This window comes from Anolis sagrei, chromosome 2 (genome assembly GCF_037176765.1).
Source record: "Anolis sagrei isolate rAnoSag1 chromosome 2, rAnoSag1.mat, whole genome shotgun sequence".
Taxonomy (NCBI): domain Eukaryota; kingdom Metazoa; phylum Chordata; class Lepidosauria; order Squamata; family Dactyloidae; genus Anolis; species Anolis sagrei.
The window spans coordinates 111,732,589-111,748,371 of NC_090022.1; the positions used below are offsets into that span (position 1 = coordinate 111,732,589).

At 40.6% G+C, this 15,783-nt stretch overlaps 1 protein-coding gene across 1 annotated transcript in view; it reads left to right on the plus strand.

Annotated features, from left to right (window-relative positions):
* HOOK2 (hook microtubule tethering protein 2) overlaps window positions 1-15,774 on the plus strand; it is a 34,912-nt gene extending 19,138 nt beyond the window's left edge. The window contains exons 13-22 of the mRNA XM_060764939.2: window positions 362-449; window positions 1,618-1,687; window positions 2,631-2,768; window positions 5,548-5,635; window positions 8,567-8,601; window positions 10,101-10,183; window positions 10,420-10,523; window positions 10,675-10,782; window positions 12,843-12,914; window positions 14,406-15,774. Coding sequence (XP_060620922.2) covers window positions 362-449; window positions 1,618-1,687; window positions 2,631-2,768; window positions 5,548-5,635; window positions 8,567-8,601; window positions 10,101-10,183; window positions 10,420-10,523; window positions 10,675-10,782; window positions 12,843-12,914; window positions 14,406-14,579 — 960 coding nt within the window. The 3' untranslated portion in view covers window positions 14,580-15,774. The remainder of the gene's footprint in view (window positions 1-361; window positions 450-1,617; window positions 1,688-2,630; window positions 2,769-5,547; window positions 5,636-8,566; window positions 8,602-10,100; window positions 10,184-10,419; window positions 10,524-10,674; window positions 10,783-12,842; window positions 12,915-14,405) is intronic.
* The last annotated feature ends 9 nt before the right edge of the window (window positions 15,775-15,783 follow it).

Below are 15,783 nucleotides of genomic sequence, written 5' to 3' on the forward strand. Positions count from 1 at the left end.
CCGGAGAGACAAAGAAAGTCTAAAAATAAAGATTATTATTATTATTATTATTGATTAGATATTAATGGAAATTAGCTGCACATTGTATGCTTGGGCCGAAAATGTCTTGCCTGACTACGTTGTTACAGTCTTCTCCCCATGCTCTTAGTTCTAAGCCGCTCTGTGTCCCCTTCGGGGTGAGAAGGGTGGCATAAAAATGTCATAAATAAATAAAATAAATATTAGAAATGGTCCTAGAATCTCTTCCCAATTTAGAATGTAGACCCTATGATGAAAAAGATTCCCCACCCTGTGTTAAGAATTTTATGAGTGTGAATACAGGGGGTGGGGTTCTAGACATAATGACTGGTTCTTTTTGCAGAGGCTGATAGAAGAACGAGATGTCCTTCGGGAGGCTAACGAAGAACTGCGTTGTGCTCAGGTGCAGCAGAAGTTTCTTAACCAAGCAGGTAAGCTGAGCAAAGTTTTTCCATTCTTGCTCTGGAAGACTTTGATGGACTTTGGGTGCAGGGAGGGAGAGCATATTCCAGAGAAACCCAAGTAACACTTGAGGAGCCACAGGAAAGGCAGGAAATGTGGTATTCGCCAGAGATGGTCAGGGCCAGCTCTGTTGTGGTACCTTGACAATAGGGTGCCATCTTTCCCAAAGGGTAGCTGTTTTCTGAATGTTTAGATGTCAAATTCAGACACACTTCTTGATTTGTTTTTCTGATTAATTTGAGTATTCCATTTTATTTATTGGAATCCTTATTATGCTGGTTAGCTGCACAGAATGTTCCATTTGTAAGCATGCAATATTAATGTTTTTATGCATTTCTTTTTTGTATTTTATACATTTTTTGTATTCATTTTCTCCAGCTATGGGCAGAGATCTTGAGAACTTTAATCCTTTGTTGAGGGAGCTATAAGAAAAGGATTTTAAGAGTTCTAAGTGATTACAGTGTTATCTTATCTCCAAAAAGGTTGTACATGTAGCAGCACTGGGAAACTACTGGCCCCTAAATGGTTTGAACTAAAACTTTGCTTTTGGAAAGACTGGTTGAGATGTTGGGAAACTGAAGGCCAGAGGTGTATATATTGGTTATTATTGGTTTCATGTTGTCGAATTTCATTTTATGTGTAATGTATCTTATGTATGGCATCTTGGTGTGCTATTTTGTGATCTGCCCGAGTCCCTTGTTTTTCTTGTTATTATTATTATTTCTTCCTTTATCATTAAATGTTCTGAATTTATAAATCAGCCACTGCATTAACTGATGTATTACTCACAGGCTATTAATATAAAATGGGTTGTCTTTCCCAGGCTACATTCCTGCCTTGCCTAGATTCTTCCTCTTGGCATGATGGAAAACAGCTGGCCTTAACCACAAAACATAAAACTTAATATAGCACAATTCATAAAACTTCGTTTTTAGATTGAAGCTGCCCAGTCCTTCCTGGGATGTGTGACTTGAAAAGCTTTAGTAATTGCTTCTTGGAGGGTTGCACTTCTAGCAATACAGTATTTGGGGACCATAGACACTCACCCTTCCTATGCCTGCAATAACAGTACCACCTTTGAGCAAGAAGGCTGGGAAAAAACAGTAATCTCCTGTTCTCTCCCTCTCCCCATTATAGATACCATGTTAGAAGAAATTCCTTCTCCTGTGGATAACTTAGCAGCTGAGATCATGCCAGCAGAACTCAAGTAACATTTCATTTATTGAGCATTCTGTACTATAAGTGGGAAGGCAAAATGTTGTAATACCTAACCTGGATCAGTGGCTTACTGTCCTTCATGTTTATATTTGCCTGCATCCATCAGTGAAAGGCTTAAGTTAACATGCCCAAAAGATTCAAACTAGGAGGGCTGCAAAGTGATAAGGGTTCCAACCGATTCCCAATGTTTTCAATTCATATTCAGACAGGTGTTCCAGGTTTCCCTCCTCCGATCCTATAGACAGAAAAAATGTCTGTCCCAAGATATCTTAACTTGTTTTCCTATGCATGTAACCACAGCCTTCCCTTACTTTTTGCCAGTAAGGGCTGGTGTTCTCCCTAGTCAAGTTCAGAAGTGTATGTTCCATACAATTGTTGTTTGGAGAAGATTACTCTAAAGGAGATACCATATATCCAATCAATCAATTCTTTATTGATTAGTCAATTTTGACCATATCAAAACATACAAAACATACACATACAGTGAGGGCAATCTGGCTGCGACATCTGTCACCCCATTGATCGCCAGGGTTGATTCGGCTGATCTGGCTGGCTAGGCGGGTGTCCCCTTCCTCCCTCACCGCTCCATGTGCGTCCCTCCCGAAGCTGCGCGCTCGGTGGAAGAGGACGACGTCCCAGGTATAGAAGGAGTGTACCGAGGTCTCCAGTCTTCGGTCCCGGGTTTACGATAGCTGCGCTCCCCTGCTAGAACCACCATATATCCAAATGCACACTGGCCTGTTTCCCTAGGAGTGTGATCTCAATGCAAATAGCTAGTTTCTAGAGTCTAAGAACAATTCTGCCTTTTAAATTCAGCTTTGAGGGAGAGGAGAGTTGCGCAAAATACTGTCTGCCCTGATCCATAGCATCAGATGATACTGCTTTACCTTTGCCTTTCCTGACAATCCCAATGTTCTGCTTCTTGTTTCCAGGGAGACCATTGTGCGACTGCAGCATGAGAACAAGATGTTATGTGCCCAGGAACAGTCATATCGCCAGCAGCAGACTGAGTTACAAGAGTTGCTGGAGGAATCGAACCGCACCAAAAGCCAGTTAGAGGCACAGCAAAGGTATCCAGCTGAAATCAGTTGCTCTTTGTGATCGTTGAGATTAAAAGACATGATCTTTCTGTTCTAGGGCCTGAAAAAGAAAGGAAATAGAATCGGAAGCAAAAATGCCAGATAGTTATATTGGCATAACATTGAAGTCAATAAATTGGATACTTCTTCCCCAAAATGTTTTCATTTCTGCTTAAAATGAATGTACCAACTCTAGACTCCTTGATCATAGAGTGAAATCATGTTCATATCTTTAGATTTAGCATAAGCTCACTTTGATCTAATATCAACTTAAAAGTAAATAGGACACTGCATTTTCTTCTAACCTCCCCTTTTCTAATTAGAGGTGAGTGAGTCCCATCCACCTGACTGGATTGGCCTCAGGAGTGTGGCAAAGGCTTTTTACACACGAAATGGGAACCAAAAATTGGTCTGTTTTGGAGAACATTCAGTGTCATAACTCCCTACACTGAATGAAGGAAAAATTGTTTGCACTTGAATATAATGGACTCCAAATAGCATCTCCTCAGTTGTGGAGTCATTTGCAGCTTGTGTTTGTTCTTGTGATTTCCCAGGGGATACTTTGGGCTTCTTTTAATATAAAGAAATTCACCAGAGTTCCAGTACCTCTACTGCTGCTTTGAGTTTTGTGTGAACAGGAGAAGCTCTGCAGGTGCTTGGCAGCTAACAATTGGTGAGGCTTGGAAGCCCCCCGCTATACTTGACTCTACATGTGTTTTTCACCCAGGAGAGATCTCAAAGAAAGATAGAAAGCTCCTTGTGTCTGGGATGCAGAATTAAGACTGAAAATTGGGTTTTTGAACATCTTATTGGAGATTTTGGAGTATGCAGCTTAGTGCTTTGACTCCTTGAAGACTAAATGCAAACTCCTCAAGTTTTTGTAGCATCTCTTAATTTTGTTAGCCATTTCTTCTTTGGATCCCTAGGTTGATTGTGCAATGATAATGTATAGTAATTACTGTTTAGAAATTCATTTCATGCTTCACATCATACAGAACTTTTTACACACCTTGTGTTTCCACCTGCATATCAAAAACAAAAGTTGCAAACAAGGCCAAGCCTAACATTACCTGCAAAGGTGTCGAGCTGGCCTCTTTCTCTATGTATTTAAAATAAGAGATGTCTGGGAATTAGTGAATTGTTTGACAGTGCAGCTTTTTACATACCTTCCCAGATGTAAATCTTACTGTGTTCAGTGGGCATATTTGCAGTTGTCTTAAGATAATAATTGTTATTAATATATTTATTTATACCTGTTTTATCTCTCCTGCAGGAGACTCAAAGCGGCTTAACATAAAAGCATCAGCATACAATTTAAAATATACAAACATTAAAACAGGATTAAATATAAACAATATTTAAAAATTCCAAGTTAAAAACCATTAAAACATATTCAAAGTTGAAAACTAGAGTACCCCCTGACTTGATCTTAAAAACCTTCACCTTTAAAAGCTTGCCTGAATAAAAAGGTTTTAGCCTGACACCAGAAGACAGCAGGGAGGTGTTCATTCTGGCTTCACTGGGAAGAAGGGAGTTCCAGAGGGGCAGTCACCAAGAAGGAAGGCCCACTCTCCTCTCTCGGTCCCACCAATCAAGCTTGAGATGGAGGTGGGACTGAGAGAAGGGCCTCTCCTGAAGATCTCAGGCCCCAGGCAAGTTTGTAACAGGGAATGTGGTCAGCCAAATAACCTGGACCTGAATCATCAAGGGCTTCAAAGGTCATAACCAGTACTTTAAATTGTGCCCAGAAAAAGACTGACAGCCAGTATTGCTACTGCTACAGGGAGGTTGTCCTCTCCCTGTCACCATCCCCAGTGAGCAACCTGGCTGCAGCTCTTTGGACCATCTGAAGTTTCTGAGCACTCTTCAGAAGCAGCCCCACATAGAGCATGTTACAATAATCCAGATGGGATTAACTAAGGTGTGTACCATTGTGGCCAGATCTGACTTCCCAAGGAACAGGCACAATTGTCGCACAAGTTTTAATTGTGCAAAGACTCTCTTGGCCACCTCCGACACCTGGCCTCCAAGTTCAGCGCTGAGTCCAGGAGTACCCACAAAATGTGGACCTGTGTCTTCAGGGGGAGTGTGACCCCATTCAGCATAGGCTGGATCCCCATTCCCTGATCTGCCTTACGACTGGCCAGGAACACCTCTGTCTTGTCTGGGTTAAGTTTCAATTTGTTTGTCCTCATCCAGTCCATTACTGATGATAAACACTGCTTTAGGGTCAGGACAGCTTCTTTGGCATTAGGTGGAAAGGAGTAGTAGAGTTTTGTGCCTTCTGCATACAGGTTGCACCATACTCGAAAACTCCAGATGACCACTCCCAGCAGTTCTATTATTATAATTATTATTATTTATAAAAAAAATTTACCCGCCTCTCCTCGAGGTTCCTCATGGCTCGAGGTAGGTTTCAGCATAATTAAAACACTTAAGCATTGTAAAAAATCTATAAATATACATATTTCTATAAAACATATATTAAAATACACAGAACAGAGATCAAACACAAGAGACAAGTTTAAAACGCATGTTTAAAATTAGCTGGGTGCACTCTTAATGCCTACTTTGTTAGAAGTAAGCACTGCTGAATGAAACGGAAGAAACTTCTAAATATACATGCATAAGATTATTCTGTTTGTTGTCATCTCTACCCATATTTTATTGCTAGATATAATTATACTTACAACATGAGGGTGAGAGTGGCTGATTATTAGTGGGTGGGAGTGTCTCTTCTTTGTTTAATTGATTGAATTTCTTTATCTAGGCTGAGCCAGCAACAGATCTCTGAGCTTAAAGCCCAAGTGGAAGAGCTCCAGCGGGCCCTCCAGGAGCAAGGAAGCAAGGCAGAAGACGTGAGTCTCTCTAAAAATGAGCTTTAGAGTTTCTAATGGTTTTGGAGGCAGGTGTCAAAGGAAACTTTTTTTATAGAAGCAAGTAACACCGCCTCTGTCTTAAAGCTGACCTCTATATAGAAAGACAGTAATAGGATTTGTAACCCATCTTCCAGTTGTATAGTAGATACTTAATGAGAAAAACCCAGCCTGTGCATGGATGCTTGATATTTCTGTGTTGCACCCATTTCACTCGGGATTGTATGTTCTGAGAAGCTCAAAGCAAGAGAACAGAATGAAGTAAGCCATGTGTACTGCTTTACAAAATGCTTATAAAGTTGATGGTAAATATTCTTTAAGATGATGAGACAATAATGGCAAACGGCTTAGAAAACTGGGGAGCTGCTGAGCCTCACTTTGGAGCAGCCATGCTGTTCAACTAGAGCAGTGGTTCTCAACCTGTGGATCCCCAGGTGTTTTGGCCTACAACTCCCAGACATTGCAACCAGTTTACCAGCTGTTAGGATTTCTGTGAGTCGAAGGCCAAAACATCTGGGGACACATTGGTTGAGAACCACTGTGCTAAACAGTGACACTGCAGATCCTAGATGGCTTCTCCAAATGTAACTTTGTATCAATGTTGGAAAACATGGGAAATAAGATGGCATCTATTGATATTCCCATATTATATAAATATTTGTATTTATCTTTTGAGATTCCCATATCATATACGTAAATATTATAGTCAAGCAACAGCCCCACAGTACCACCTTCTGGAACTGGTGCTCCAAGAAAAGTAGAACAGTCAAAACCAACATGCCTACCACCTCCAACTCAGGAAAGCCTGTCCAGAAAGACCCACAGATTGAAAATCACTGAACTAGAGTATTATTTGTTCAGAGTCTGAATGTAGTGTGATTTTGGTGGAGACTCTTGTGCCGCCTTCTTCAGCTTGCTCTGAAATTCTCCATGGTCCCCTGACATCTTGTCTCCTACTCCCTCCTAATCTCACTTTGCTAACAGCCATCTCTCTCTCCCCTTTGACTTGCTGCTGTCCTGTCCAGGCCATTGTAAGTATCTTCACATTCTGTGTCACTTTGTCCATCAGCCCTGCTCTGTTACAAACACACTGTTGCATCTCTTTTCTCTCTGTTTGTTGTATCTAGTACAGACAGTCCCGAAGTTATGAACAAAATAGGCTCTGTATGTTTGTTCCTAAGTTGAATTTGTTTGTAAGTCAGCTTTTCATGGCCCAGGGAAGGGCAAAACACCCCTGTGGTGTTTGCTTTGCTGTCTGTGCCCCTGTTCAGAAGATTTCACCTTACTTTCTGTCCCTTTGATTTTGAAAAAAAATGGCTTGTTGTAAAAACAAGGATTGGTGAGAAAGCTTCAGTGGAGACACCTTTCCCCCATGATTACTCTGTCAGGAGTGAATTTCTCTTCCTGGGAGGGGTAGATTTTTCTCACTTCCAGTTGTCTCATCCTTGTTCTTAACTGTGAGTCATTTGTAAGTCAGAGGTTTGTAACTCATGGACTGCCTATACATCAAGGAAGGCTGGCCACTCTGAGTCCCCAGGAACATATCTGAAATACAGAGTAGCAAAAGGCATTTGGCATGTGTACCATTTCCTGGTTGAAACTTAGAGCCGCCGCAAACTCTGTTCTTGCGGGAGCAAACCTTGCTAGCACGTCCCTGATGTCATGAGCCTGCGCCTCTCGCCCCGCCCCTTTCTCTGCCCCTTTCTCTTTGCCAGCGTGGTTTTTCCTTTGCTAGGGCAGCATTGCCCGCATTTTCTCTCAGTTGAATTCTGCCAACTGAGAGAGTATGCTGGCAATGCTGCCCTAGCAAAGGAAAAACCACTCTGGCACGGAGAAAGAGGCTGAGAAAGGGGCGGGGCGAGAAGTGGAGTCTCATGACGTCAGGGACATGCTAGCAAGGTTTGCTCCCACAGCAACAGAGTTTGCGACGGGTCTTATGTTAATGGAAATACCTGAAGATCTCAATAGCCATATTGAAGCTGAGGCTAATGCCCCATAACTAGCTGAAGTATTGACTGTATGTGACAAGCAAAATACAGTTAAAAGAGAAAAATTCTGCTTTTCCTAGTGCAGGATTTTGATTTCTCTGTGTACTGTTGCCTGTTTTTAGATTTAGGTAGATGAGAAATGAGGAAGGCCGTATCTTCAAAATGGGAGAGAGAAGGAATGAGTTCATGGAGTCTTCATTCTTGTATATTGTATGACTGCTATGATGTTGTATAAACAATTTTGTCATGACAAATTCTGAACAGTTGTTGTACATCTGATAAAGGCTCCAGTAAATTGTCACTCCAAAAGGCATGCTTTGGATTGCCTGATTATCTCATCATCCCTTAGATGTCAAAGCGAGAATGATTTTGGAATATGGGAAATGATTCCATCTTTTGATAGAAGTGGGTTTTGAAAGAGCAAGGGAATATTAAGTGCTGTAGACTTGCCATTTTTGTTTTAGGGTTGCAACTTCAACCTCTGACATAGGCTTTTGCTTTCGATTTCCTCATAAGTTTGATTCACATACATTCTGGCTGTTGCCTTTTGTAGTAGCTATACACCCAGCATTCCCTACCCAAGGATTCTGCATACACAGGTTCAATCAATTGAGATAGATAGATAGATAGATAGATAGATAGATAGATAGATAGATAGATAGATATCTCGCCCAAAAGACAGCATTAATTTTGCCATTTTATATAAAGGGATGTCATTGTATATAATGGGACTTGAGCATCCATTGATATCTACAGAGGCCCCTGAAACCAAACCTCAGTGGATACCAAGGACTCACTGTATAAATAATAATACCCACAGTGGATTGTTGCTTTCTACCTTAACTAATGGATTAACAAGCAGCATAAGCTGGTAATACAGCAGAGGAGTTGAATAAACACTAAGCAGGCATTTTTCTCTTTTCAGTCATCTCTGCTGAAAAAGAAGTTGGAGGAGCACCTGTAAGTAATTCTGTCCAATATCTGGGGCATAGTTTATTTATTTATTTCGAACATTTTTACCCCGCCCTTCTCAACTCCTAGGGAGACTCAGGGCGGCTGGAATGTGGCTGCTGCAAACCAAAAATACAAGAGGGGTGTCTTGTCGTACTGAACAGAAACACCATCTTTTGTGCATTCTAGCTGTGATATTTCAGCTGCATCTGTTTTTTCGTATCTCTGTTCCAGGGCTTTTGCCCTTACCCTTTGAGTCCCGCCCTTATTCAAACCAGCAGAAAAAGGAGACTGGTCTCCACATACTTTTTGATGGTCTGCATTTATTATTTAAAAAGTCCAATGAGGTTTGTCTTGTCTGTAAAGTGACTGGCCTTCTTCATGGTCTACAATATAGATATACATATGCATACACACACACACTTTTTTTAAAGGATAGCATAAGAATATAATATTATAAATACTAGTTTAGTGTAAGATTACATACCTGCTACTAATTAATTCAGTATCAGAAATTTCAGGGCTTACAAACATGCTCTCTCCATTAGCTGGACTAAAAAGCAGTGAAAGAAGTTGATCTCAAATGTGTGAATGTATAATACATTTCAGCAGATGATCAGAGATAAAGAAGAGCCTAGATTCAGAATATGATGTAACCAGTTTCAAGAATATCTGACGCAATCTGGCTGAAGAATTACCGTTTTTTTATGAAGGGGTTGAGTGGCCTTGCAACAATGAAGGGAAAGCTACATCTTCATTGAGCCTGATGTGGTCAAGGATTTCACCTTTAAAACCTTTTACACTTATTTTCCCATCAGAGCCTTTTCACCACCTAAGATCTGATGCAGGGTGTTTAGCTCCTCAAAATCACTAACTCAAGGGAGCAACCATTCCTATGTTCCTTAAATTAGAGATGTTTCCCTGTTTGTTTTCTTAGGGGCCTTGATGTACTCCCCATGTACTGAGTGGCATATATTTGAAAACTGCTACCAAAAATGCTGAAGTGGCCAAAGATGTATCTCTGTTGGGCATTATGATTTATAAAATCAGTCTTTTTGGAAATTTATGTGAAATATATGCAATGTACATAGGGGTTGTGTCCTGTGGGTCTAATTGCATCAATTGCAGTATTTTATATTGGTGTTTGTTTAGCTCTCTGAAATGAGTATTTACCACAATGTCTCTGTTGTTTCTTGGGGTTTTTTAAAAGGGGATCTGTGACTTTTCCTTATACCGTGGAATGTTTTTCTGTTGTAAATCAATGTTTTTGATGAACTCTTGTATATTTTGTGCATTGTGATTGAATGTAACACAGCAGTGGAGACAGTTGGTCTGTGCTGTTTTTGTAACAATTATGAATGGGATGTAACAGCTGCCTTAGCAAATCCCTTGGATATGGTATCTGCTGAATCCGCTGGTTCACAACACGTGCTTTTCAGTATCTGTTCTTGCTCTTGATTCAAGCCAGCTGAATGCCTCACTCCCCTTTTCTTTCATTCTCCGGCCAGAGAGAAATTGCACGAGGCCCATGCAGAGCTTCAAAAGAAGAAGGAGTGCCTTGATGAGCTGGAGCCCAAAGTAGACAGTACCAGTACGTAGTTAGACACCTGGTCCCTTGCTTTGCATTCCCACTGCCTGGTCTTTCCTATCCACTTACTGAAAGGAGAACGGCCTGGTGCCAGAATGGGGCTCTAGGCTAGACTCCCTCTATAAATCCAGAGACTTCATTGATTCTGTGAATGATTAGTCTTATTTCCACCTCACCCCCTTTCTCACCCATCCAAATTTGGGATTTTGTGCAACTGACATCCCTGCATTTTTCAACAGCTGCCAAGAAAATTGATGAATTACAGCAGTCTTTGAAGAAGAAGGATGAAGACATGAGAGCAATGGAGGAACGATACAAGCGCTATATGGACAAGGCCTGCACCGTAAGCAGATTCTTTTATGTTGCATTGTGTTGTTGGGCGTATTTGCACATTAGCTTTATAGAGCAGAGGTCCTCTCCTGAGCTCAATGTGATTCAGTCAGGAATTATCATGTGTTCTGGTAATTACTGAAATGGTCTATGATTTTAAACAGGTCATCAAAAAGCTAGATCCCAAGCAGCAGCCTCATGTCGTTCCTTTGGAGATCCAGGCTTTGAAAAACCAACTGCAGGAGAAAGATAAGAAAATAAGTCACCTTGAGGTGAGGTTCTCTATTAAGAGCAAGGGTTATGTCTGGTCTTGAACTTTGGAGGTCTCCTTGGGTGAAGCCTGACACCAGGGTGTTTCTTTAGTGGCTAGGATGGCTGATAAATTGGGTGCCTGGCCTTGTAATAAGCCAAAGTAATTACTGTGTTTTATGTGGCCTGGCTGTGGATCACCTAATGTTCTGATCTTTTCATGGGACCTCGTCATACTGAGGCCACATAAGTTACTATGGAATGGGATGAGCAATAGCCATTGCTGAGAGCTGGATCTCCCAAGTTCTCCAAATTAACATAGGTGTATGCAGTGTAACCCGATATAATTTTTTTGCATAATTGTCTTTATTTGAATTTCCAAATTGTCCTATTTGCAGCCCTTTCAGGTTAGGTCTGTTGTTGTCAATGTTGTTTTCACTTGGGATTATCTACTTTATGGGGCAGGTGCAGCCTGTAGTCCTTGTGAACGCCGCCCCCCCCCCTCAAGTTTCAGGCCCCCCACTTAACCATGGAAACTCACTGCAAGTCACATAACCTCATAAGAGGAGAACAAAGGCAACTCCCTCTCAACAAATCTTGCCAAGAATCCCATTATAGGGTTTCCTTAGGGTCATTATAAGTCCAGAACAACTTGAAAATGTGACGTATGCTGATAATCGCAAAGATGTGGATAAAACAAGTATTTATAGTAGTAATATTTTTGTTCGTAAACTCTTGGCAGAGTTTTGTTTTTCAGTGCACACGGTATTGCAGAATTTGGAATAAGACTGTCTTTCCTATTTTACTAATTTCTGATAGTAATAACTTTCCACTGTACCTTCTTGGCTTTTTAGCATTTTTTTAAACAAACAGTTTAGAGGAATATTAATTTTAACGTGTAAAATCATTTCACATCTAGAAGTATAAATTGCTTTTTCTATATCTTAGACATATTTTTCAGAAATAAAGCTATATGACATCTGTATAGAAAGTAATGTTAACTTAGAGTATAATATTTGGATGTCATGTGGTTAGAATAGGTGGTAGCAGATTAATTGTGCCTCAATTAAGAGTGGAAAAAATGATCAATTACCCATTACTAGGCTTCTTGGTAGTTATGCTGAATTCATGGCTTTAGCCGATGCTATTGATTGATATGTCATATTAAATATTTCAGTCTTACGTCTCTAGAAACAAAAGCAGGGTAATAGATTCTGTTGTCTGAATTAATAGACATTAATTTTATGTTAACTTGCCTGTATTTTTTAATAAATGTTTTTGTATAGATGTGTATATTTTACTAAGTGTGCAATTAAATTTAGCTACTAAAATAATAATAGTAATAATAATGACTTTATTTTTATACCCCGCCTCCATCTCCCCAAAGGGACTCGGGGTGACTTGCATTAGGAACAAACCTGAAACAAACATGGTTAAAAATACACATGCGATTATAAAATACAACAACACAAAACAGAGTAAAGCAACAACATTGTATATAAAAGCAACCATCAAACCAACAACCAATGAACCTGCAATAATAAACACTAGCAATTATTTTCGGATACCATAAATTTTAGCAGTGAGCAAATGTATTTAGCAGGTATCTGCCTTCTGTAGAAATCAATACTGTTTTGACCCACTACTAACTATTGAGAATGAACCTTGCCCAAAACTGAGATCACAATCTACTCCAAAATTTGAAAAGTACTATCGCTAAAACTTCTAATCCTAAGGACTTTATTCCCTACAATGGTTCAGTTTAAGATTGACTGCCCTCCTCTGTTGATTCACATTTCTTTATACAGGGTTAGTCAAAATGCATAGGCCAATAAGCCATTCAATTGAATGGCTTATTGGCCTATGCATTTTGACTAACCCTGTACTTCACAACAAATTTTGGCAGTTGAAAAAGTCTTTACTTTTCCATTTGCTATACTCAGTGTGATAAATACATAATAAAATAAAAATGCCTCATAATAATTAATTCCTCCATTTAAATCTTCATCTCTGTTTTTAATAGATCTGATTTTCTTTTTGGTAATATAGTTATTTTTCCATTATTGCTTTGTTATTGCTTTAGTCCGATTTTGAGAAGACGAAAACTCAGCAGGAGCAGGAAGAAAAGCTGATCATTACTGCCTGGTATAATATGGTGAGTTGGAACTTGGCTTGCAATCACTGGAGGGAAAGTGGGCACACTACTTACTAACAGCAGAAGTCAGGCTACAAAGGTGTATTAGCAATCTGCTTTGGACAGATAAACAGCCTTGCAGTATCTAAAGATTTAAACATACTAAGAATTTCACTCTTCTTGAGTACCTGATTCTAGCTATGGTGGTTGACATATATTTTCAAACATAAGGTATCCAAGGGCTTGGCCCTATAGTTTGTATCCACATGGTCAGTGGCAAGGGATTGTGGCCACTGGGGCCCAAACCCTCTGGAGAGCCAAAGGTCTCTCTTTCTCAGAGGATTGTTCAGAGTGAGACATCAGGGGTTCCTTTGCAGGACATCGACTGCTGAAAAACCAGGACTTGTATCAACTGGACACTGTCCTTCCTAGTCTGGGCAAAAAAAGCACATATGCCTTTTATATATTTTCAACATAGCCTTATGTATTGTATTACACACTGCTCTAAGTAGCACCAAATAGTGCAGAGGACCAAATATTAGTTTCACATTTTTTCCCTTTGGATCTGGAGGCAATAAGCTGTTGAGTGGTTTAAAGATCAAGAAAGACATTTATTGGAGAAGCAGGTATTATAATAGAGTCATAGAAAAGAAATACAAACCAAGCAAGTTTCTTCAATCAGTTGGTGGGAGCCAGCGAGACAGCAATGAGAAAGATCCCAGTTCTGGCCAGCATGCAACCCCTTTATCCTGCATCAAGGGTCCATTTTTAAGCTGATATATGAAGGTTTTTTTATCTTGCCAAGTGAAGGTGCTCCATGCTGCCCAGGACAACCTCTTAATCACACTTGTTTGCCTCAGCTGTTTTGACTGTTGAGTAATTTCAAAAAGGAAAAGCATTTAAAATGTAAATCAGCAACAACAGTAGCAGCAGTTTTAGCAAACCAGAAGCTTCTTGAGCTAGTAGTAGAGCAAATGAGCTTCAGCAATTCAGGAACATGTTCACAGAGAAGAGCAAAATGAAGGACTCAGGGCCTTTCCATGTGGCCCGGAAAGCTTTGAACAAAAAGAGGCCTGTCCCTGAGAAGTCAGTAACAGGACATGACAGGAGAGAAAGCAGGAGAATAACAGGCAAAGAGGGCAATGGGAGAAGGACTTTCCCTGCCAGCTAACTCATCTGCTTATTTCCTTGATGAGGACTATAAACTTGTGCTGGATGTGGTTGAGTTCCATCATGGTGATGGCTTCCCGTTTCTCCCAAGATAAACCAATGCCATATTATCTCAATTAGTTCTCGGACTTGAAAGTATGCATACCAGACCTATCTCTTCATTATTACAATAGTCTTTCACAAGTTTCGCCTACACATCACATTTCTCTTCATTCAAAATGTTCTATCTTTGGTCACATGGTATGTATAGCCATGGCTAGAGCCTCATAGAAAAGATGGTGAAGTATAGTTATTTCCAAACCGGAGGGCCCCAGTCAAACCCCTTGCTTGTCTCCTCCTCAGGGCCTGGCGTTGCACCAACGGGCCAGTGAGGAGCGGTCGTCCACCCCGGCCACAGTGCAGTCCTTCTTGGCCCAGCAAAGACTAGCCACCAACACACGACGAGGCCACCACACCCGAGCCCAGCCTCTTCTGCTTCGATATGTTGGAGCAGACAAGCCTTCCCAGTTGTCATGATCTGGAAAATGCCTGCTGGGTGCAGTGTATCTAAGGGAAGTGAAACCTTACCTCCTGCTTTCCCTGCAATGGTACCTCTTTTTTGGAACTCTAGTTTCCATCTGTGGTGTTGACATTAATTTTTCAATTGCACAAGGTTCTTTCAATGCCAAGGCTACAGTTCTCTTGTTTTACTAAAAGGAGTTGGATCTTCTCTTATGAATGTAGACTTGTCTGTTTCGTTTTCCAACACAGCTGGGGCCTGGCGCAGAGGTGGAGATCCTGTTTACACGTCCCTTTTAAATTCTGGTGTTTATGTGGCTTCTGCATCATCCTGTTCATGCCAAGTTAAAATGCTCCCCACCCCCAGAGTCCTTACCTTGATATAAGTTGGGGCCTTTTTCTTCCACTGCCATTTGTATTTCCCCTGTTGGAGCTGTGTTACTCTCCTTCTGGATTATTTTGGCAGGGCTTGGAAATGCTAACTTTTGTGGATTGCAACTCCTTGCACAGCCACTGGGAGATGCTGAGAGTTGTAGTCCAAGAATAGCTTTTCCCAGCCCTGTTTTGTGGTGCTGAATGTAGAAGGATGAGTTGGCTGCTATCATCTTGGTCTTGTGTTTGGAGAGTGACTCCCTTAAGCAAAGTCGACTGCTCTGCCTGAACCATCTGTTCATGGCACCACTGACATGGCTTTGTGGAGTGGCTTGTGGCTCCCTTCTGAGAAGGGGCATGTCTTCAGTGCAAATACAAAGACATCAAAAACCTCTCTGCTTGGCACTGTCTGAACACTAAAAACTAGCTTTAAATTTAAGGGAGTGGGAAAGGGCCTGCAGTCCTGTCCATTATCAATTGGTGTGCACAGCATTACTGTCTTCACAGCAATAGTTGGTCTGGTGCTTTGAAAAAGTGCTACTGGGTTTTTATTCCCCATTAATAACAATTTGTTTCCTCTTTATCAGTTATCTTCCCATTCTGGGAGGAATTAAAGATGCAGTATCGTTTTAAGAAGAAACTGTTCTTTAAAGTTTGGTTTTTAGTAAATATTTTAGTTTTAATGCTGTAAATGATCTGTTTTGTAAAGCTTTCTTGTTCATCCAGGCAGGTGTCTCTGCCACTTTATTTTTCTATTGGACAGAAACCTGGCATGAAGCGATGCAGGGAGATATGTCTGTAGAATCAACACTACAAATAAAATACTTTAACATTTTTTATAGTCACTAGT